Below are 22,291 nucleotides of genomic sequence, written 5' to 3' on the forward strand. Positions count from 1 at the left end.
GCTCTAGGCAAGTTCCCCTATGTAAAATTACAATGTAACTGAAAGAATCGGAAACCAGCCTTGAGGCGTTGGATGTGAATTTCTGAAATTGTTCAAAGGTGCAGCTCTTTCTCATTACATTACTTAGCAACAAAAAGGGAAACAACTTAAAGTTCTCACCATACAGAAAATGTCACAAGATGAAAAATCTAACATTGTCCCTGAGTCACCGACACCTAGAAGCTGTTGCCATTCTTTATATCCTTTGGAGGCTACAACTAAAACTGCTTGTTTGCCAGTCTATCTATATATGATTTTCTGGTTTGTGTTGAACATTTAGGGGCAGATTTACAAAATTCGAGTGAAGAATTCGAATGTAAAAAACTTCGAATTTCGAAGTATTTTTTGGGTACTTCGACCATCGAATTGGTTAAATTCGTTCGAATTCGAACGATTCGAAGTAAAAATCGTTCGACTATTCGACCATTCGATAATCGAAGTACTGTCTCTTTAAAAAATACTTCGACCACCTACTTCGGTAGATAAAACCTACCGAAAGTCCCCATAGGCTTGCCTGTGATTTTTTGTTCGAAGGATTTTCCTTCGATCGTTGGATTCAAATCCTTCGAATCGTTCGATTCGAAGGATTTAATCGTTCGATCGAACGAAAAATCCTTCGATCGATCGATCGCAGGATTTGCGCAAAATCGTTCGACTTCGATATTCGAAGTCGAACGATTTTAGTTCCCAGTCGAATATCGAGGGTTAATTAACCCTCGATATTCGACTATTGATGAATCGGCCCCCTACTGTTCAAGCACAACCACATGGACCCTGTCAACTGTAGTTTACAGTATTAGCCATAGGTCAAGTGTCTCATGGAAATCCAATATCAATAACAAGGGGTACATTAATTTCACATAACACAACTGAGGCTAATAAGCAGTGATAATAACAATTTATGATATTATTTATGAGTATAAACTGTACCAGTTATTCACTGCTCTTGTGTGTGTGTATGTAAATTATATCCTTATAAACGGCTCTTTGTGTAATCAATTATAAACGGAGCTTAGTGATGTCATTTTTGTCACACAACTCACTAAAACTTGTGTATGATAATAAATAAAGTACCCCTTGTTGGAAAATATGAGGCTATTCAAAGTCACCTCAAAGTTTCATGACCTGTATAAAAAAGCACTTGGCCTTCGGCCTCTTGCTTTTATATGGTCATGGAACTCCTCAGTGACTTATAATATCCTTATATTTTACAATATTGTAAAATACAAGGATATTATAATTTATTATTATGCAATAAATATAAATATAAATATATATATATATATATATATATATATATATATATATATATATATATATATATATATATATATATATATATAGTCAAATACAAGAGTCCTCTGCACTCAACCCATTATCAATATATTTAAGACAGCGACATTTTGTGCATACTGCTACTGAAAAATGCCTTACCCTTTAAGCAAAACAGGGATTGTTTGTCCATATATTGCAATATATTTAAGATGGCCAACTACGTCAAAGTCATCCCATATTTGGCCAGTCCTATGCTCAATTTTATCTGATTCATTAAGAATTCTATTGCTTCATTATACATTTTACAAAGGGACTAGGTTTTACCTGCAACTTACTAGCTGCTTTCAAAGTAAACCTCCATACTTGGCTGCCCTTTTATTAGACACCAGTGGGATCACCTGACTATAGCTGGGAGGGGTGGGAGCTACAACATGGAGCTGGTCACTGCTCCTGTATAACTATAACAAACAAGGGAAAGTTGTGCTCACCACTATTTTTTAAAACCGTTAGGCGGGGGTGCAATGAGGCTGTGACCACAAAATACATATAGTCAAATACAAGAGTCCTCTGCACGCAATCCATTATCAATATATTTAAGACAGCGACATTTTGTGCATACTGCTACTGAAAAATGCCTTACCCTTTAAGCAAAACAGGGATTGTTTGTCCATATATTGCAATATATTTAATCTGGCCAACTACGTCAAAGTCATCCCATATCTGGCCAGTCCTATGCTCAATTTTATCTGATTCATTAAGAATTCTATTGCTTCATTATACATTTTACAAAGGGACTAAGTTTTACCTGCAACTTACTTGCTGCTTTCAAAGTAAACTTCCATACTTGGCTGCCCTTTTATTAGACACCAGTGGGATCACCTGACTATAGCTGGGAAGCATGGGAGCTACAACATGGAGCTGGTCACTGCTCCTGTATAAACTATAACAAACAAGGGAAAGTTGTTTATGTATATATATATATATATATATATATATATATATATATATATATATATATATATATATATATATATATATATATATATATATATATATATATATATACATATATACGCAGTATTCAAGAGAACCAGCACTCCCATGTAAAAATTCTCATTTATTTCTGTTGCATCAATGTCCAATGTTTCTTTCCTTGTTAGGACCTTTCCTTGAGAGACACGCACGCACGCATGTGCACACACACACACACACACTACAGTGCAAATTGCTAGGGTTTATATTTTATGTATGCTATCAGTATTCATAAGAATAATGGTTGTGACACTAGTCTCCCTGCATAATGATCTGAGCACACTTGTGGATAGCAAAAATGCTATGATTTGACTAGTTAGATCTGCAGACAAAAACTTCTCATGTTGTGAATCAGTTAGCTGTGGGTTCTGGCAAATCCCAGAGGGGCTCCTATAAGGTGCTATAGAAAGTCAGTATTAAGTGGGCTGGTGAAGGCTGGTTGGGCCTCTCTGTGGGCTGATTGGGCCTCTGTGTAACTGAAATGCCAGGGCCTATTTTAATTCTCAGTCTGGACCTGGTTGGCATAAATATAAAGTGTCGGACCGGGATGCCAGGGGCCCACCAGAATACCTTAGACCAGGGGTGTCCAAACTTTTTACAACGAGGGCCAAATTTGGTGAGATGAAAATGTTTGGGGGCCGACCAATCAGCATGACATTGTTTGATTCGAACCATTAAGTATATATATATTCATGAAGCTGCTGTATCCAGGCAAAATTAAATGTGAAGCCATTATGGTATGTTAGTGCCCTACTCCACTGATCTTCTTCTGTCCCCATAGCCAGCCCTTACCCACCCCCACATCCAGCCTCTGTAGTCTATAATAACTTTTATTTCAATTGTTTATTCTCTCTCCGTTAGACACTCACCTTTGGAAACTCCCCCTCCCTCTCAGAAACAGGCATGAAAAAAAAGCTTAAAACTCTGTCTCCTCCTTTAAACACAAGCACTCCCTCTGGAGCTCCCCCTCCCTGCCAGAAACTAAAGGTGGACTCCGACTGTGATTTACTTCCCTGCTGGCACACATTCATTTCTATGTGATCGCTGATACAGGCGTTAGATAAGCAGGATCAAGCTGCAGCAGCACATTCAACACTCGCGTCTCTCAGTGATCACATAGAAATGAATGTGCGGCAGCAGGGAAGTAAGTTCGAGTCCACCTTTAGTTTCTGGCAGGGAGGGGGAGCCGGCAGCTGCAGCAGAGAGAGCTGGTATGTAACGGAGGCCTTGGTTGTAAGTAAAACTATCGAAGGGGGAGTTGAGCCAGAGGATAGAACGGGTTTTTTTAGCACTGTAGCTTTTTTTCATGCCTGGTTTATGGGAGGGAGGGGGAGTGACAGAAGGTTTAAAAAATCACTGCAAGGTGCTGCTGTGACTTCGGCTCCTCTTCTGCTCTTTGCTGCGGGCCAATTAAAATTGGATCGCGGGCCGCATTTGGCCCGCGGGCCGTAGTTTGGACACCCCTGCCTTAGACCATGGGCCTACTTTCCAAACTATTATTCCTCCTCTACTCACTTAACCTTTTTATACTCCTAGTCTATTATATCTACTTATTAGACTCTATTGTTCCATTATTAAGCCTCTTTTTCCTAAAAAGAAATAGGTAATGAACATGAAATAGGCCAAATGGTTAGAAGCAAGAGGGCCCACTGACACCTGGTCCCACCGGGAGTTTTCCTGGTATCCCAGTGGGCCAGTCCGACACTGAATATAAAAAAAACTGCCATTTACAGTTAACGTTTTCATCTTGTCCTGGGTGCCAAATCAAAGGCTCCAATTTTGTTTGGTGTGTATTCCTTTCATCATTTTTTCTTTTGTTTGCCACTTTACTAGACCAGGCTGTGATGGCAGGTATCCACAAGTTATGTAAAATTATCTGCAAACTGTTGTATTTTGTTAATATCTATCAGCCCTGTCAGTCTGGGCTACGCTTCCTAGTCTCTAATAGAACTGATCTAGTTAAGCGCTATTAGTGACAGTATGGTTTTATAATAATTTAGGGCAATTTGCTCCAGAAACATCACCTACCATTATTGACTTATTAGAAATGTATAAGAATAAAACACCTTGAACATGCTGCATGGCACTTGTCTGTGTCATATTCACACAATTTAGTGGAATTGGGTTTACAGTAGAACCCCGATATTATGTCCCCGAACTTCCCAGGTTTGATGCCATTTTTTCATGGTCCCAAAGAGGCAAGCTGCATTTTTTATTTTCTGAATTTAACACTCTCCCAGACTTTATGGCATTTTGCTGTGGTCCCCTGGGAAAAGTAAAAGTAGGGTTCTACTGTATTTAATGACATTATCAGATTTATTTGATATGAGATTTAAGAACAGGTATGGGACCTGTTATCCTGAATGCAAGTTTTTTTTGGATAAAGGATCTTACTGTAATTTGGCACTTCATACCTTACGTCTGCTAGAAAATCATAAAAAACCCAATAGGCTGGTTTTGCTTCCAATAAGGATTCATTATATCTTAGTTGGAGCAAGTACAATGTACTATTTTATTATTACATAAAAAAAAGGAAATTTTTTTTAAAGGGATTCTGTCATGATTTTTATCATGTAGTTTTTGTCTTAATTACACTGTTTACACGGAAACAGCAAGTGTTTTTTTAGTTGCAATATTAGTGTGTAGGCAGCCGTCTCAGGTCATTATGCCTGGTCAGAAAGAGCCAGCACTTTAGGATGGAACTGTTTTCTGGCAGGCGGTTGTTTCTCATACTCAATGTTACTGAATGTATCGCAGTGGGACCTGGATTTTACTATTGAGTGCTGTTCTTATATCTACCAGCTGTTATCTTGTGTTAGGGAGCTGTTATCTGGTTACCTTCCCATTGTTCTGTTGTTAATAATAGATTTACACTCATTAGCCGCACTTCTGGTATAGCCAGACTTTGTGTTTCCCTGGAAGCTCCGTCCCTGGCCTCCTCTTGTTAATCACAATTATATCAAAGTATGGAAATCACACGCTGTAGGCAGAATAACTGCATATAATATTTATTGTGCATCCACACGACATGTTTCGGGCACCAAGGCCCTTTTTCAACTTGAAAAAGGGCCTTGGTGCCCGAAACATGTCATGTGGATGCACAATAAATATTAAATGCAGTTATTCTGCCTACAGCATGTGATTCCCATACTTTGATATAATTGTTCTGTTGTTAGGCTGGGAGAGGGAGGGAGGGGTGATATCACTCCAACTTTCAGTGCAGCAGTAAAGAGTGACTGAAGTTTATCAGAGCACAAGTCACATGACTGGGGCAGCTGGGAATCTGACTATATGTCTAGCCCCATGTCAGATTTTAAAATTAAGTATAAAAAATCTGGGTTTTTTTGAGAAACAGATTTCAGTGCAGGATTCGGCTGGAGCAGCATTATTATCTAGGGATGCACCGAATACAGGATTAGGCCAGGATTCAGGCTTTTCCCGAATCCTTCTGCCTGGGCAAACCAAATCCTAATTTGCATATGCAAATTAAAGGCAGGGAGGGAAATCATGACTTTTTGTCACAAAACAAGGAAGTAAAAAATGTTTTCCCCTTCCCATCCCTAATTAGGATTTGGTTCAGTATTCTGTAGAATCTTTCACAAAGGAGTCGGGGGTTCGGCCAAATCCAAAATATTGGATTCGGTGCATCCCTACTATTAACTGATGCATTTTGAAAAAAACATTTTTTCCGATGACAATATCACTTTATAAAATTGGATTTGGATAAAATGGAGTATATGGCAGACGGCCTTTCCGTAATGCAGCACTTTCTGGATAGTGGTTTTCAGGATCCCATATCTGTATACACATCACAAATTACCCATTATAATTTAAATATTGAAATATTATAATACTAAGAAATCAGTCATGTTGAAACTAATCTAATCTTACCTGAAATTTTCTGTATGAATTCCTAAATATAAGTATAATTATCAAAAAGTGATAAAATAATTCAATACTTTTCATACATAGCCTTAAGTACGAAACGTATTTTTTTTTTTGCCTTTTAGGCTACAGAGAGCATTCAAATGCTTGTTACTCTATGCCATTCAGATGACAACGAGATTAGGAAAGTTGCCTCAGAAACATTACTATCGCTTGGTAAGTTCATAAACATTATTATAGCTTGGTAAGTTCATTGAACATTTTAGAAAGATTAAGATAGATCAGCTATTGATGGAGTTATACAATTTATAAACATTTATTAAGTACCCAACTGGGGATTCCAGATTTCTAGTCAGTGTAATATTTTTCCAGTTATTTTTAACAAACTGATGCTTCTATCAAAGCATAAATTCAACAAAATGCATCTAACTGCTTTGAGCAGCCATATAGTGTTTATCTATATGAGGTGATAGAGCTCAGTGCTAATATCTAATATCCTCTAAATTATTAATCCCTGATGCAAATTGCAAGCAGAGATTCATGATTTGGATAACTATGAATCAATAAAACGAAAGATCTGACTGCTCCAGCCCCCCGATACTCCCCTCGTCCAGGTGCTCAGTCGACAGTGTCCCCACTGTAAGTATAACAAAAACTCCGCAGGCAGGCGGCACTTCTGGATGGATTTATTGGGAAAAGGCTGCTGTATACCGCCTAACGCGTTTCGGGATTGTAGCCTATGATTAAGGGATACAATCCCAAAACGCGTTAGGCGGTATACAGCAGCCTTTTCCCAATAAAATGTTAATAATGAAACTTTTGGAAGCGATAATATTGTCCTTAAAACAGCTAATATACATGTACTGTATTTTTGTACCTAGTCAGTAAGCCCTGTAACATCGAGACATTGTGCATGTTGTTATTGACTTTGTCCTTTTTCATCTACATCAAGGAGAAGATGGGCGACTTGCATATGAAAGGCTTGACAAAGCCCTCAAGAAGATTCCCAGTGCAGGAGATCACCATGGTGCTGCTGTTGCTACTGCCTTTTAGGATCCTAGTAACAATATAAAAGTTGACAGTATTAAGAACTATATTCCCCTTACTGATTGGAGGCATCAAGAACAAAGTCAGACAAAAAAGCCACGACAAATAAATGACCGACAGTAACATTTACTGACCTTTCTTAGGTTTGGAAACTCAGAAGAAAGCTTCAAGATTGTGAATTTGTCAAAAACTTTACTCAGCATGACTGTTTTGGCAATATTACAATTCAAATGAACATAGAAGAATGGATGACTGGACAAAAAAATATAGGCCATATTTGTCTGTGCTGTTAATTTAATAGAACTGTCTGTCAGCAACACCATGCTTAATGCCCTTCCTTCTTCTCCTGTAGATATGTGTCCAACAAGACTCAAACGTGAATTATGTCTCCAGAATAATACCTATCTAGACCTGTTCTATTATCAGAACAAGTTCTATTATCAGAACAAGTTCTGTACTGTATGTGAAATATGATTTTGCACAACTGAATTTGGTAACCACTTTAAGATACATGTAAACAGCTAAACAATCATTTTTATTTTGGTTATGATATACAGAAGAACCTCATATATACAGTACATACATGGATATTTTTCACCACCATGCACAAATGAGTAGTAACCAACAGAAATTTGCCAGTCTGCATATATGGGCAATCGTAGTCATGTTGCCATCTATAAGGACCATTATTTCAAAACAAACATTAACTTTGCCATATGATTTTGTATGTCTGATAGATGACTTTATATAGCACATGATGTTCTAACACTGCATACTGCTTCTTTATTATTGTCTCTTGAATCTGAGATTTTGTAATAATTAGAGATTTTACCACCAAGGGAACTCTTTTTGCTCAGCGTTGATATTTCTCCAATATGTGTGTATACATTCAACTCTATTTGATAGTATACTTTGTGTAGTAGTACTGTTTTGGAAATGCAGTATATACTGTACATTGTAACTAAGGTTTGTGTAACAGACTCCTAAAAGCTTTACATTCGATTTAGAGATACACATAAAATCAAGTACCCTGTTCACATAATAACCACAATCAATTACTTGCTCACATGGGTTTCACTTACATATTTTGATTACTTATTTTCTCTAAGTCATTTCTTTGATTCTATATGCAATGCTTGGTGAATGGTTTATCGTAATGTCTCACATTCCCCTCAATTTTATACCTTGAAAGAAAGAGTTATTTGACTAATACAAAATCTTATTTGAAAACAGGTCAGATGTCCAGAACTTTCAACTGCTATAACTTTAGGGGTTTAAAAACTTCGGCCAAATTTGAATACTGCTAAGGGGGTTATTTACCAAACTCCGAATGCAAAGATCCCGAACACACACAAAAAATGGGAGGTAATGAAGTGTGAGCTGAGCTAACAAACATTTTACTGGAATGTTTTTTTATAAATGGAGTAGCAAGAAGCAAAGCTGACTGCACACACTGCTATATGTGACACCAAATGAGTTCAACCAATTATTAGTATGTCTTAAATCTAAGTGGCCTTATGCAGTCAGCTGGATACTGTTACATTAGTTACATAAGAAATAACACAAGGTTGCTCCAAAGTAAATATTTTGGAGCTCTTTTTTCCTTTTAAGCTAAGCTTTACAGGTTACTAAAATTATATAAGATCTTTTACATCATTCTTTAATAGTAGCTTGTTATCAGCCTCTTGGATGAATGCATTTTATAAAACAGGCTTCTATTTATGTAAATAGTAAATGATGTATGAAATGTTATAACCCATTGTGTGCCAGCAGTTAACTCTTTAATCTATGACACGTTGGATACGAATGTGCTGCATAGTTCTTAAGCCAACCAGAAACAGACTCTACAGGGCCTGTACTATGGTCTTTTTATGCAGCCACCACAAATTCTATACTTTATGGCACTTAATTTGTTGCTTAAATGTTTTTCTTTAAAACAGAAAGTCTTTATACAGTATATACCCAGATGTTTTTAAATGTGTTTACAGTACTTTATTTAACCTGATCTGCTTTAAGATCAAATTGTATTAACTGAAATTCTTAAAAATGCAGTTTTGTATCTTCATTTTGTCTCCATTGATTCAGGGATTTTCAAGTGTTTCTATAGTATGATGTAATTTTAATGTAAATATATGTACCTGCCTGCCATCAACACATGACCGTAAGTGGGAGTGAATGATTCTTATGCTAGAGCAGTTGAAATCCATTTACTTTGGCATTTCATAAACAGCTACATTAGGCTTTCATGTACCTTGAATCTGGAACAAATGGTTTTGGTGCTTTTGGCTAGGAATAACTGAAGGTGTTAAGTCTAGCATGTATTTGTATACAGTTGGCAGGGTATTTGCTTATGTTTGCTGCTTAAAATACATTATTGAATATGTTTTTAAATGCTATATATACACACCCACACTCCTAACATTTGGGCCTGGTTAATAACAAGAAGACTTAAAGATCCATGGAAATATGCACTTGCAAATACAAAATGTTTTCCACTGAATAACAGTATTTGCAAGTTCTTAGAAAGATGGCTATCTATAAATGTGTACATACCAATGTGTATATAAATATTGCAGTACTTTTCACAGATGTTAATGAGAAACAATGCAAAACAGTGTATAATTGTTTACTAGCGCTAGCCTAATAAACATTGTTTAAATGGATTTTATGATTTTCTTACAGCAAAACAAATCCTAAAACAAATCATGCTCAGACAACCGTCACTATTGCTGGTCAGTTGAGTGTCTTAGCAGTTAGCTAAAATATATAACACTTTGGAGGTCCTGCTATTCTGCAGTTAATAAATGAGGACTATTCCAGCCCACCGATGAGAATTCCAGCCAGTGTGTTGTACTTGCATGAGATGGTGCTTACTTTTTTTTTTTGGACTGGCCTGTGCTATTGTGCCTTCTTTAGATTTGCTGTAGTGCAAAAGTTGTAATAAAGATTTTTGAACTACTACAGCTACTTGTACCATTACCTAGTCAATTACCTGTCATTTTAACTTACAAAACAACTGTAAATAAAAGATGCAAGGCTGTTTTTAACCATGGCTTAGTAATACAAGTTCTCAGCGGTTTAAGAACCCACCGAAAAACCTGCAGACTTTTTTTGCTTCAAGGAAAGGCATTACTACAGAGACATTCCATGATATGCTTATAAATACCAATACACTGTGGATGGTGTGTATATGAAACAGAGGGAAAAGGAATTTATACCACAAAAAAAAAAATGTAAAATCAGGGAAATTATATATTGGCACAGCCACAGAAATATGGGGTCCTGGGAATTCCAAACAAGCTCCAAGAAATGGTGCTTGTTTGGCATTCATTCCCAGGATTCCTTTTGTTTATTTAAATCTGTATGAGGCAGTCTCCTCAACCCTAATGACTTGTATGAGAAATATGGGGGTAAAATTTGAAGGGGGTGTAAAAATCTAAGTTTCTTTGACTACAAGATAAAGTAAAATTCGCACAATAGTACAAGTAAAAAAAATTAATTCCTAAATTATATGGCTCTATATAAAAGGAATGTGGCTATAAAGAGGAAAAAAATATGGAAAGCAAACTCTGCATTGCTGGGGAGCATGAATGTAGGTCTCACAAGCAATATTCACTGAATTGGCCCCACTGAGTGCGGGGGGGCACAGTATGTCCATGCTAAAGCGTTACCAACTGAAACCCCAGGGTATCAAGCAGACTAGTACCATGTTACACTTTAAATCTGGTTGAAGTTGTTGTGAAAGACCTAGAATGTCTGCATTTTAGGATATCAAAACAAAGCTCATTTACCTCCCTACATCTGCATTAGTACATTAAGAGCAAGATGGTAATATACAGCCTTGCCCATTTGCTAGTTACATTGAGGGAGCAGTATATCATGCTTACAATTTGCAGTGGTTCAAACAGAATTCCAAGCACATTGGCAGCCTTCCCATAGTTATTCAAGCGATAGCATTAAATAGTCATGTAATGATCCAATGTTAAATTTGTTTAGAACACGTTCAAAACTGAAGTTTATTCAAGTATGTACAATCACCTCACATAAAGGCTGGAACATTAAAAAAACCTATTTACAATAAAGAAATACATAGTATTTGTCTGTCAAGTGACCAACTTAAATATTTAGCAGATAAAAACTTTCAGATGGCAAGTTCTGTAGTTTAAGGTCAGTTTCACCGAAATTAAACCCTTCCCAAAACATTGGACAATTACAAAATGGCATGTTTCCACCCTCCACTGACCATGACATCTTTAAATATGTTTCAGGCCACTTTAAGTCTCATGTGGTCAATTCACAGCCTAGACAGTATGTGCATCCATATTCTGATCTGAATTAGAGGGCCGAGCCATGTCAGTTTCATCTTCAATCCTTGCTTCTGCCATGTCTGCTTCATCTTCAAATCTTGCTTCTTCCAAATCCAAATCCTTTAAGTCTTCAAGACTTCGTGGAGCATTTCCAGTGAGCCTCTAACAAAAAAAAAAAAAAAAAAAAAAAAAAAATTATTAATAAGTGCCTTTGTAAACAAGGCATTTGGCACACATTTCTCTTTACATAAAATTGATGCATTCCAAATTCGATTCTTAATTATAAAATGGTATTTTTTCAAAGAACCCTACTGCTAACATGATATGCCTTACGAGACTGCATGAGAAGACATTATCCTTGTATGGACAATAAGATTAATGTGTTAGTCAAGAGAACAGATGCCCATGGCATTTCAAGATAAGGAAGCTAGTTTTAATCAGCTTCCGAACAAGTTTCTGCAGTATTTTTAATACATAAGCAACTACACCAATGGTTGTTTGCTGAAAGGTGGCTCTAAGCTAAGTAAAAGTTTGAATATATCTAGTAATCTTGTTAGATTGTCTATATGTTCAACTGTCTATATGTTCAACTGTAACAAGGGAGTTCTGTTGTGAAGCACTGGCCATACTGTTACATCCATAGATTTGTCCATCCCCCATTTTAAGTGTGCAGTAGGATAGGAGATAAGCATGCCAATTTCCAATAGGTAACTAAAGTTACAAAAATGCATGCAGTGTACATTCCAGTGGGTGGTTGGTACCCCTTAAACAAGTTAGGCAGTAGCCTTTCTGAAGTATCATGCATCCTATGAACTTTAACCAAATTTAACAGAAGGTTCATTCCGCAGTGGAAATTGGTGTCCTTGCCTCTATCCTATGGCACACCGATGTTGCAGTGATTAAGCTGTGAGCAGTTAGAACAAAACTGAAGCAGATTCATAAGCTGGTGAAAGCATTCTTCATAAAGTAGTTCATGTAAAGTGTGCATATAAATAAAATGTCTTACTTCAATCATATTAGCCATGTATTGTACATGCCCAGCAAGTTCCATTAATTCGTCATTTTCTTGTTTCAAACGTGCAATTTCTTCATCTTTGAGTTCTATTTCTTTATGCAGCTAAAACAAAAACAACAAAATTAATATCCCACATACATGCAGATATTTTAGTATGTATGAACCACACACACACACCTTCTCATTTTCCTGTAATGCTTCATAGAGGGCCTTTCTTCGTTCCTCTGCAACCTCCTTCCAGTAAAGGCAAGTTGGTGTTTCTGAAAGAGTTTATAATTATGGAGCTGAATGTCAACATATACCAGTGCTTCATGTAGAAGCCAAGTTTAATCAAAATTAGAAGGTTAAGTTATAGTCATACCTTTCACCATAAGGTCATAAGCTTCAGATGAGCAATCTTTGTTTTCCCTGTGTTCTGGATCAACAGCCACTTCAACTTTAGCCTTTTTTGAAGTCAGCTGATCATTCCACAGCTTTCTTTTTGTAGAATTTTTAACAGGCTGAAATAAAGAACATTTGCTTCAATAAGTTAAGCAGTTAAATGGGTAGCTTTATTTGGCATATTAAATAACACTGTTAATATACCTCTTTGGTCCTTCCAACAAGGCATCCAGATGCAGATGGCTGGATTACTTTAAGTGTTCTTCTGGGTGCAAGGGACTCGTTTGTTTTATCCACAAAGTAGTTCTGTGGGAATAAACAGTCTAGATTAAACACTTGTAATTTTATGTTGTACAGTATTTTCTATGTTTATTATGACAGATTACCAGGCATAAAGGGGAAAATGATTCTATTGTGGCCTCTAGTACTTAACCTTAAATGGGAGCCTTTTGTTTTGCACAAAGTTACACAACTCCTATTGCTACAGTGTAAACAAGTATTACGTTCAGCCAGTTGATTTAAAATTACTCACTACACAAATTGTGGTATAGCAAACAAAATCATAGATAGCCAGAAAAAGGACTAGAAACTTTACTACAATACTGTGAGAAAGTAGCAGATTCACATGAGGAGTTCAGCTTTCCCATGGTCAGCTTTTACTGCTGATTGTAATCTCACCGTCCCTGTACAGAACAAATGCCAGAGACTGTGGGAACCAATATTACCAAACAGCCAAGCCCTTAAACTAATTGATTTGTTTGCATTCTCATTAATATCTTGACACCAGTGCCTCTTATAACAGTAAGTTTTCTATAAGCCTGGGAAAATAGCTTTCCTAAGATACATTTTTGAAAGTAATTATTTCACTTGACTTTAGATAAAGGTTTAAACATCAGTTTGGCTGCTAAAACTAATAGACAGTCATCAAACAACTTTGCTTAGTAGGTTAATCTAGTGCAGGCGTGGAACATTTATAAAGATTGCTCGAGACCTGGGGTTTTCTAGATAAGTGTCCTTGCTGTAATAGTGATCTCCTATTCACTAAAAACCCAACAGGATTATTTTGCAAACAGGATTTTTACCAACATTGTGCCAAGCAGCTTGGTTACCATCAATTACAAAGTACGGTTTATTACAGAGAAGGAAAACAAAATGTAAGTTGTTTAAAATTCTATGGGAGATTGCCATCCTGTAATTTGGAACTTTATGGATACCATGCCTGTACAGGTTCCTATAGAAGTATAAAGTAAGAAGTAAAAAAGGGACATTACAATAGCCAACTCCCACCTCCCGAGGCGGATACACCTCCAGGAAAGGCAGTAACAGAGACTGCCTATGGCCCTCTGTTAAGACCGGCCATGTTAACATTATATAAGACGTATTAGGACACTTACCTTAATAGACATGGTAGGCTTCTCCATATCCAATCTCTGCTTCTTGTTGGTATTCATATTAAACCTGCAACAAGGATTTGTTATTTACATCAAAAAGTAAGGCAGAACAACAATCAAGTATGATGAATAGCATTGTAACCTGCAGTGTACCGTGGACAACTAACTATACATTGTACCCAATTAGAAAATACATTAAAAAAAAAAAAATCTGAGAGACAGGTATATTCCACAGCTCAGGTGAATACGTTTTAAGAATAGAGACGTTGGGACATGTTGCATAGCTTAGACCACTTTTCACAAGTAGTATACAACTTTTTGGTAATTTCAGTAGTTAATTTTAAGCATTTGACTACTTATGAGTATAATTCAATGTTAGTCTATAAATAAGACATGCTTATCCCAACCACAATCAAAGCAGTGGTTTAGATAGTTCCCACCAGTCTACTGCTTACTTGAACAAGCAAAGACAGCATTTCATCATTTTAACAGCCTGCAAGCTGGTACTGGGGGCTATGCTATAAAGGAGGTGGTGTGTGTCCATGTTTCATGATTGCGGTGTGCCTCAAGCTAGACCAGTGATCGCAAACCAGTAGCTCATGAGCGACATGTTGCTCTCCAACCCCTTGGATGTTGCTCCCAGTGGCCTCAAAGCAGGGGTTTATTTTTGAATTCCAGGCTTGGAGGCACATTTTGGTTGTATAAAAATCAGGTGCACTGTCAAACAGAGCCTCAATGTAGGTTGACAATCCACATAGGGGCAACCAAATGGCCAATCACAGCATTATTTGGACCCCAAGAACATTTTTCATGCTTGTGTTGCTCCCCAACTCCTTTTACTTCTGAATGTTGCTTATGGGTTCAAAAGGTCGGGGATCCCTGAGCTAGACAATGCTCTGATAGATATACATGTTTATTTAGGGCAGAAGACAAATCTGAAGTGGCAGAAGCAACTGTCACTACAAGACACCAGTATTTAATTACACAGCAGCTGTATCGACCTACATAAGTGCATGTACACTACACCCAGTCTTTGCTGTGAGCTCAGTGGACATTAGCCTGTAACAGAAACTGGAGTGTACAATTTAGAATGCAACGATTATATTAACAAACAAGCATTTGCAGTAGTAGGAACAGCCTGTGATTCACATAGTGCTCGATAAGACTGGACTTCAAAATAGGCCCTGCCATTCTTATTACACAGAGGCCCAAACAGGCCCCACAATAGTCACGTTCTAATAGCAATTTACAGCAGCCCCTCTGGCATTTGGCAGAACCTACAGATTGCCTGGTGCTTGATGCCTGTGGCCCATGAGGTTCACCTTCACATCAACACAAGAAAAGTCAAGCCCAGCCAGGAGAGAAGCTGTAGAGTAGCAGCCCAGTGGCACCCAGGCTACAGCTCGAGATACACAGCAGATGTAACATCCCCATTCTCCTTTGAGGTTATTTGTGCGCACATTGTACAGGGAATCCCCTTACCCTTCCCGTGGCCTTAGTTATAACCGCACACTCTTCCCCATTGAAGACTTCTCGGCAGCCGTAAGTAAAAGCTTTGCTTCCAGCAGATCACCGACAATGCAGAAAAGATACAAACGCGCAACGTATGATTCATGGGTAAGTCCTCCAATAGAAAGACAGGGCGTGGTGAGAGTCGCGCTAGCCAATCGCTTCTCGCAAAGATCAGACCGCCAAAACCCAAACCGAGACTTTGTCCAAAGCGCTCGTGTATATCCTCACGCAATACTCCCACATTACAACTAAAGGATACTGCTATAGCACATAGCCAGCTATCGTACAATCCCACCAACCAAGCTATAAGCGGGCCAAGTACATTGTGCGCATTCTGTAAATATGGTATAAACATTATCCAAAAATGGTAAAAGTCCAACAAATCACTCGGTAGCCTTAGAAAGTTAAAGCATTATAGCGGAAGAAACAAAACCACTGGCGAACGGAAGCATCCCATGCACTTCACCTCACCTGGTGCCTGCCGCTCCTCTCAAACACAAAACCTCCCAGTTCTACTCAGGGCTCACGCGCACCGCCTCTTTTATACTAAGTGCGCCGTTACCACGTGACCTGCCACTCACTCCACAGGCAACTCCTGTTCCGTAACCCTTACACTGCCGGGAGCATTTGTTGCAAAGGCTCTAGTTAAAAAGTGTCTATTTAAAAAGAGCGTTTTAGCCGAAATTGTAAAACCAAACAAAGTTATAGCGACGTGCAAAATGACAGAAGTGGTGCATTTGCTTGGACAGTGTATATTATGCACAGTGTATATTTATGTAGCAATTCGTTTTAAACAGTCTTCATAGTTATAGAAATGTTTTCTAAGTTTGCTTATATGTAGAAGTTCAAATAGAGGGCAAATGTGTTGGCTCTAGTCCTGCTCACAATTAAATGAAAAAAATCACAAAACTACTATATACATTTGTGGAACTATAGCTCACCCAAGGTAGAAGTTCAACATGAATATTTCAAGCCTATAAACCTGAGTACATTGTATTTCCTTGCTAGTCCCTATTCATAAAATCTTTGTCATGGTCTTCTAATAAAGTGTCACAGAAATGACTCCATTGCCATTTCAATAATCCCAGTATTTCTTGTTTATTCCTATTCCCAGAAGAAGAAAAACACATTTTTTACAAGTGATTACAAGTCATTGGTATACTAATATCAATCAATGTGGTTGAGTTTAAATTATTGGTTATTAAAGGGAACCTGTTGGCTAAAACCAAAGGTTGGGGTAGGGTTGCCACCTTTTCTGGAAAAAAATACCGGCCTTCCTATATATTTATCTTTTATCCCTATTACTAACACTGGGATCAACCATCATTTTATTTTAACCAGCCAGGCCGATAAAATACCAGCCAGGTGGCAACCCTAGTTGGGGGTAACAATAATAAACACTCGCACTCGGAGGGAGCCAGAGCGCATGCGCAATTTTGTTTCCAACATTACTCACATACGTATAATAATTAAGTTGCGGCATTCTCTCATTATGCGCAAACAGTTGTCCCAACATGCAGGGGAGTTGAGCTAATCGCCTCAGACAGCAGCGCCCCCCTGGTTGCCAGGGGCAGCAAAAATGCCGCTCCTGGTAACTAAGAGACGAATTTCCAGTTTTAAACCTGAAGATTCGGCAATTGCACTCTCTGCACTAAGCGACATGGACCACCCCTGCCCTCTCCGGCGCTCTAAAGGTGAGTGCTGTGGGCAGGGGCGGCAAAAGAAGGCCGCCTCAGGCGGCATAATAGCTAGAATCGTCCCTGCCAACATGGTTGCATGCACAAAAACTACTGTTACCCAAACTAACGTTATTGGAAAAAAGTGAAGTAAATCAAACAGAAATAAACAATTCTACTTGCAGCTGCTAAAACAGTTTACCGTAAGACCTTAAACTACAGGACCACTCTTCAAACAAGTATCCTCCTTTCTTTACTCACCTTTTACATGTAGTTATCTATTCTTCTCTCCATGTGTCCCAGCATTCTCTCATACAGAAATGGGGAATGGCCATGGTGTAGGCATACAAGGCCAAGTGGCTGTGTGAGCTTGAGGGCCCACACACATCTGTGGTACGCACAAGTGACAAATCTCTAGAAAATACAGTTTCCCTTAAATAACATGGGCATTGATTTGAACAGTGTAAAGATATGGGTAATCATTGGAATAGGAAGAATTTTCCTGTGATAACACTGGATCATTGTATGTAAAATGTTTTACCTGTGGTGATCCCAATGTTGGTGAAGGGAAAGGTGTTTTTAGCAAATGTGTAGCACAGATCGCTTTTAAGCCATTTCCCTAAAGCAAAGTGCTCACCTTTTTTCATGGTAGAGGTATCATTGCTGTACCAATATATTGTGAGACAGAAAGCAACTATGTACTGTGGTTTCAGGGAAGAGCATTTCCCACAGAGATCCATTGTATTTCCAAGTCAATAGATACCTAAGAAGAAAACTGTATCCTATTGTTTTTAAGATAATAGCTAGATTTGCACGGCATGTGAAAGAGAAATAACAAAGATATGCAAACTAAGACGATATGCAAATCTTTTTTTTAAAAAAAACATTAGGCCAGTGTCAGACCTGGAGGATCTCAGCCTAAAGAGAAACACGGGGCAAGAATTAACTACTCTGCCTGCACCCGATTACATTACCTCAGGTGCAGACAGATGTGGCAACAAAATGGAAACGCTTGTGTTTTGGTGCCAAAATTCGCTGCTTCGCTGTATCAGGTAAAACAAGGAGCAGTGGTTTCTCAGCCTGCATTTCTTCACAGGCTGAGATTTGCCAGCACTTGCACAAGCCGAATGCCCCAGCACAAAACAATTTGCAAAATGTTTAATACCATAAATCTTGCATCAGTACGCTTGTAACAGTACGCTATACAGGTATGGGATCCATTATCTGGAAGCTCCAAATTATGAATAGGTTGTCTCCCATAGACACCATTTTATATAAATAAGCAACATTTTGAAAAATGATTAACTTTTTTCTCTTTAATAATAAAACATTACCTTGTACTTGATCCAGACTAAGATATCATGGATCCTTACTGGAAGCCAGATCAGTCTATTGGGTTTATTTAATGTTTACATGATTTTCTAGAAGATTTAAGGTATGAAGATCCAAATTATATAAAGATGGACGTTTTCTTATGGTTTTTTTTCGTGGTGACCTTTTCCATTCCATTGTTGCAAGACTTTGTTGCAGCAACTTTTCCAGTGCACAATATAGTGAAATCTATGGATATTTTTTTTTCCACAGAGAAATCCTTAACTGGCGAAATAAATTCCACTCAATACTACTGACAGCACTATTATCCTATAGATTGTGTTCCCAGGCTTGGATGACTTCTAAGGCAAATAAGATCACTGCCTCAACCACATTTTTTAAGGCAAAAGAGAGGTTAAGTGTGTGTGTGTGATAAGCAGAAACATAAAGTACAAAATGCCAAATAGACCAAATGAGATTGATAGAAAGCTCTGCTATGAATAACATTACCACTTTGAATAAAATATAGACACTAGGGGGTTAATCCTATAGCTAAAAAGGGGCATTTGCTGAAAATTGGATAATCCTGTTGTAGGAGGCTGACATTTTGGGTGGAATTAACCTGCTGTAAAGGTAATAACGTGGTACATGTTGGGTAAATGTAACATACATTTACACCATACTCTGCCAAGAGATTTTGCAGGATTTAGGTTTTAATGGACTAGCAAATAGCCGCAGGACTGTTTAAATACAACTATGGTTTTCCCACCCTATCCAGACCCTACCCCCACCCCTTATATTTATCATATGCAGTGATATAGCATGTCAGATAAAATATACAGTTTACAAATTGTTGATAATCTTTTTATATAGCTCTGTATGTATTTTTTTTAAATGATCCCAAGTCTTTCGGTCCCATCTTCTTTGTCTTTACAATATAGAAAACCCTTTATTTACCATTACTTGTATTAAGTCACAAAATGTACCATACACCATTTTATTTTGCCTTTCTGAAAAAAAGTTTGACTTTCATATAATTTTACTAATAATTTAAAAACATCATATTTTGTGAACAAATGTATCAGTTAAGATATACTTTTTTATGTTGCTTTGCTTGCAATCTAAAAGACTGCTATTGTCCATCAAGCCTTTTAAGAAACTCATAGCCCAAGGTCCTAAGGTCCTAGGAAGAAGCCTATTATTGCATTTCCTTGTATGTGTGAGGGTACATAAGATATGTAAATAGCTACTATACATTATAAAGTGTTAACACTGAAAAGCCTAAAGTTGGTTCAGTATTCTTATTCACCTGAGAATCTCCAGCTGAGCTTCTAAATGATCTATTTATGCCATTCAAGGGCATTTCTTTTGTTCTTTATGACACTTGCTGTCTTTCTCCCTTTAATGTCTTTATGTTTTATACAATTAAATTAAATGTTTGCCTCAAGCAAAGTTGCTAAGATTTCCCCTTTAAATGCATTGGTTTCATTGCTGTTTTTATTTTTTAGCATTTACCTCTTTTTTGGGCTCCCAGCTATTCACCATCAGTAATTCTTATGCAGTGGATTAACTAGTGGACAGAGGGTCCAAATGCAAAGTATTGATTGAGGATCATCTTCTTGCTGCTTCCAATTATCCGTGGCCTCAGTCACTACCTATTTGTGAATGATTTTTGTTCCCATAGGTCCCCCCTCATGTCCTTTGCTCAGATGCTGTTTCAAGTACAGGAAGAGTTACAGAACAAAATTCTTGGAATACTGGGAAAACCATTATTAAAATTTTAAGGCAGAATCACCCACAATGTGTATTTCTATCCCATACATTTAAAAATATGGACTTGCGAGTGTGTCCTACTTTTCATTTTAATATTGTCCATCAATGTTGCCTCTAAACTATGTACTTATTTAACAAACTGTGGTGTGTACAGAGAAGTTTGTGCACAAAACCATATACATTATATAACTTTATTTGTGTGTGTTTATACACCTACAAGTCTTTTTGCATGAGCTGTGGAGTGCACTGCTACTTATTGACTATTACTTCATCCTTATCTGCACCCAGATGAGTTGTTGTATTTTGTGTAATAAGAAGGCTTAAAGTATAATAGTCATCCATTCAGATAACTAATATGTCACTAACATGCTTAAAAATACACTTGAAAAGTGTTTATAATTACCTCTATGATTCCCCTCGAAAAGATACTACAGATGTTTCCAATGCTGGGTCAAGCCACAACTAAACTTTTGCTGTTGGACTCAAAATGTGTTTTGTGCTTGGCATATTGATGTAATTGCCACAGTCCTCCCAGGATAAACAGTGGAGTTCAAAAAGCCCACCTCCACTGCCTGATGTTCATGACGGCCTGACAGCCTGTGACTGATATAAACAGGCATGCAAACTGAACTGTAGTAGATGCTTAAAATAATAACAACCAGGATGTTTTTTCTTATAGTAATTTGAGATGTGTGTCTAACATTTTTCCTGCTATAAACAACTCCAAAACCATGTTAAATGTAAGTAGTGCTTTGCAAATTTCTGACTGATCCTGGAATCAGCCAGTTAGACAATGTGAATTTAGTGACTTACTACATAAAGCTGTTAATAGACGCAAAGATCTGATAGTACGAATCCTTGAGTCATATGATTTTCAGACCGTGTGTGGAGAGTCCCGACAATCTTCATCCCATGGAGAGCGGTCATTTGGATGAGCGGCCAGGTTAAAAGATTTCTGTCGGCTGCCGATAATATCTCTGCATGTATTGCCGATCTGACGATTTTCCCCCAGCCCCTTTGGGAATTAACTTCCACAGGCAGGTAGCCATTCCGCCCTTTGTCTTACGCTGAGAGCTTTTACTCAAATGGAAGAGCCAATATGTTATTTTACACACTTTTGCTTACCTACCCATTACCCAGCTCACACACATTACTCACCTATCTGCAGGGGCGGGCAGATTTACATAGTGGCCGCCCCTAGGCCCACTGCCATTGGTCGCCCCTGTACCCTCTCCCTTATTCGTGCAAATTTTCATCATCAGTACTGGAGCAATGGGGATTGGTGCACAGGAAATGTAAAAAATTATTATATCTCCAGCACATCCCCAGTGTTTTTGAATCAATATGGGTGTGGTTGGGCAGCATGCCGCCCCTTAAAATCCTGCTGCTCTAGGCCCGGGCCTAGGTGGCCTTTCCACAAATCCGGGCCTGCCTATCTGCGGTTCTGTTCAACAGAATATTGATAAAAACACAGATAAAGGGAGAACCTATCTGCATTTGTGGCATTCCCACAAATCTGGGCCTGTCCCTATCTCCACAAAGCATCAGTCTGTAACCCATATAATGTACCTTAAAGAACTAAACCCTTCAATAAGAAAAGCCCATAACTATTACCTCCCCCCCCCGGGGTTGCCTACCAGTCCGGTT

At 38.0% G+C, this 22,291-nt stretch overlaps 2 protein-coding genes across 9 annotated transcripts in view; one reads left to right on the plus strand and one right to left on the minus strand.

Annotated features, from left to right (window-relative positions):
- Positions 1 to 9,941, plus strand: part of ripor2.S (RHO family interacting cell polarization regulator 2 S homeolog) — a 111,538-nt gene extending 101,597 nt beyond the window's left edge. For all 5 annotated transcript variants that reach the window (XM_041567770.1, XM_018269534.2, XM_018269532.2 and 2 more), the window contains 2 exons: positions 6,357 to 6,447; positions 7,184 to 9,941. In XM_041567770.1, the coding sequence (XP_041423704.1) occupies positions 6,357 to 6,447; positions 7,184 to 7,284 (192 nt within the window). In that variant the 3' untranslated portion in view covers positions 7,285 to 9,941. The remainder of the gene's footprint in view (positions 1 to 6,356; positions 6,448 to 7,183) is intronic.
- Positions 9,942 to 11,265: 1,324 nt separating this feature from the next.
- gmnn.S (geminin, DNA replication inhibitor S homeolog) lies at positions 11,266 to 18,230 on the minus strand. Of its 4 annotated transcripts, none has more exons than XM_018268649.2 (8): positions 18,102 to 18,230; positions 17,822 to 17,948; positions 14,376 to 14,439; positions 13,186 to 13,287; positions 12,962 to 13,100; positions 12,778 to 12,860; positions 12,592 to 12,702; positions 11,266 to 11,747 (listed from the first exon to the last, which is right to left on the minus strand). In XM_018268649.2, the coding sequence occupies exons 3-8, from the start codon at positions 14,430 to 14,432 to the stop codon at positions 11,580 to 11,582; spliced, it is 660 nt and encodes a 219-aa protein (XP_018124138.1). In that variant the 5' UTR covers positions 14,433 to 14,439; positions 17,822 to 17,948; positions 18,102 to 18,230; the 3' UTR covers positions 11,266 to 11,579. The 4 variants fall into 4 exon arrangements, with proteins under 4 accessions (XP_018124138.1, XP_018124137.1, XP_041423041.1 ...); XM_018268648.2 differs by lacking the exons at positions 17,822 to 17,948; positions 18,102 to 18,230 and adding exons at positions 15,855 to 15,996; positions 16,356 to 16,382; XM_041567107.1 differs by lacking the exon at positions 17,822 to 17,948 and having other exon boundaries at positions 18,102 to 18,209.
- Between the last annotated feature and the right edge of the window lie 4,061 nt (positions 18,231 to 22,291).

Source organism: Xenopus laevis, chromosome 6S (assembly GCF_017654675.1).
Source record: "Xenopus laevis strain J_2021 chromosome 6S, Xenopus_laevis_v10.1, whole genome shotgun sequence".
Taxonomy (NCBI): Eukaryota; Metazoa; Chordata; class Amphibia; order Anura; family Pipidae; genus Xenopus; species Xenopus laevis.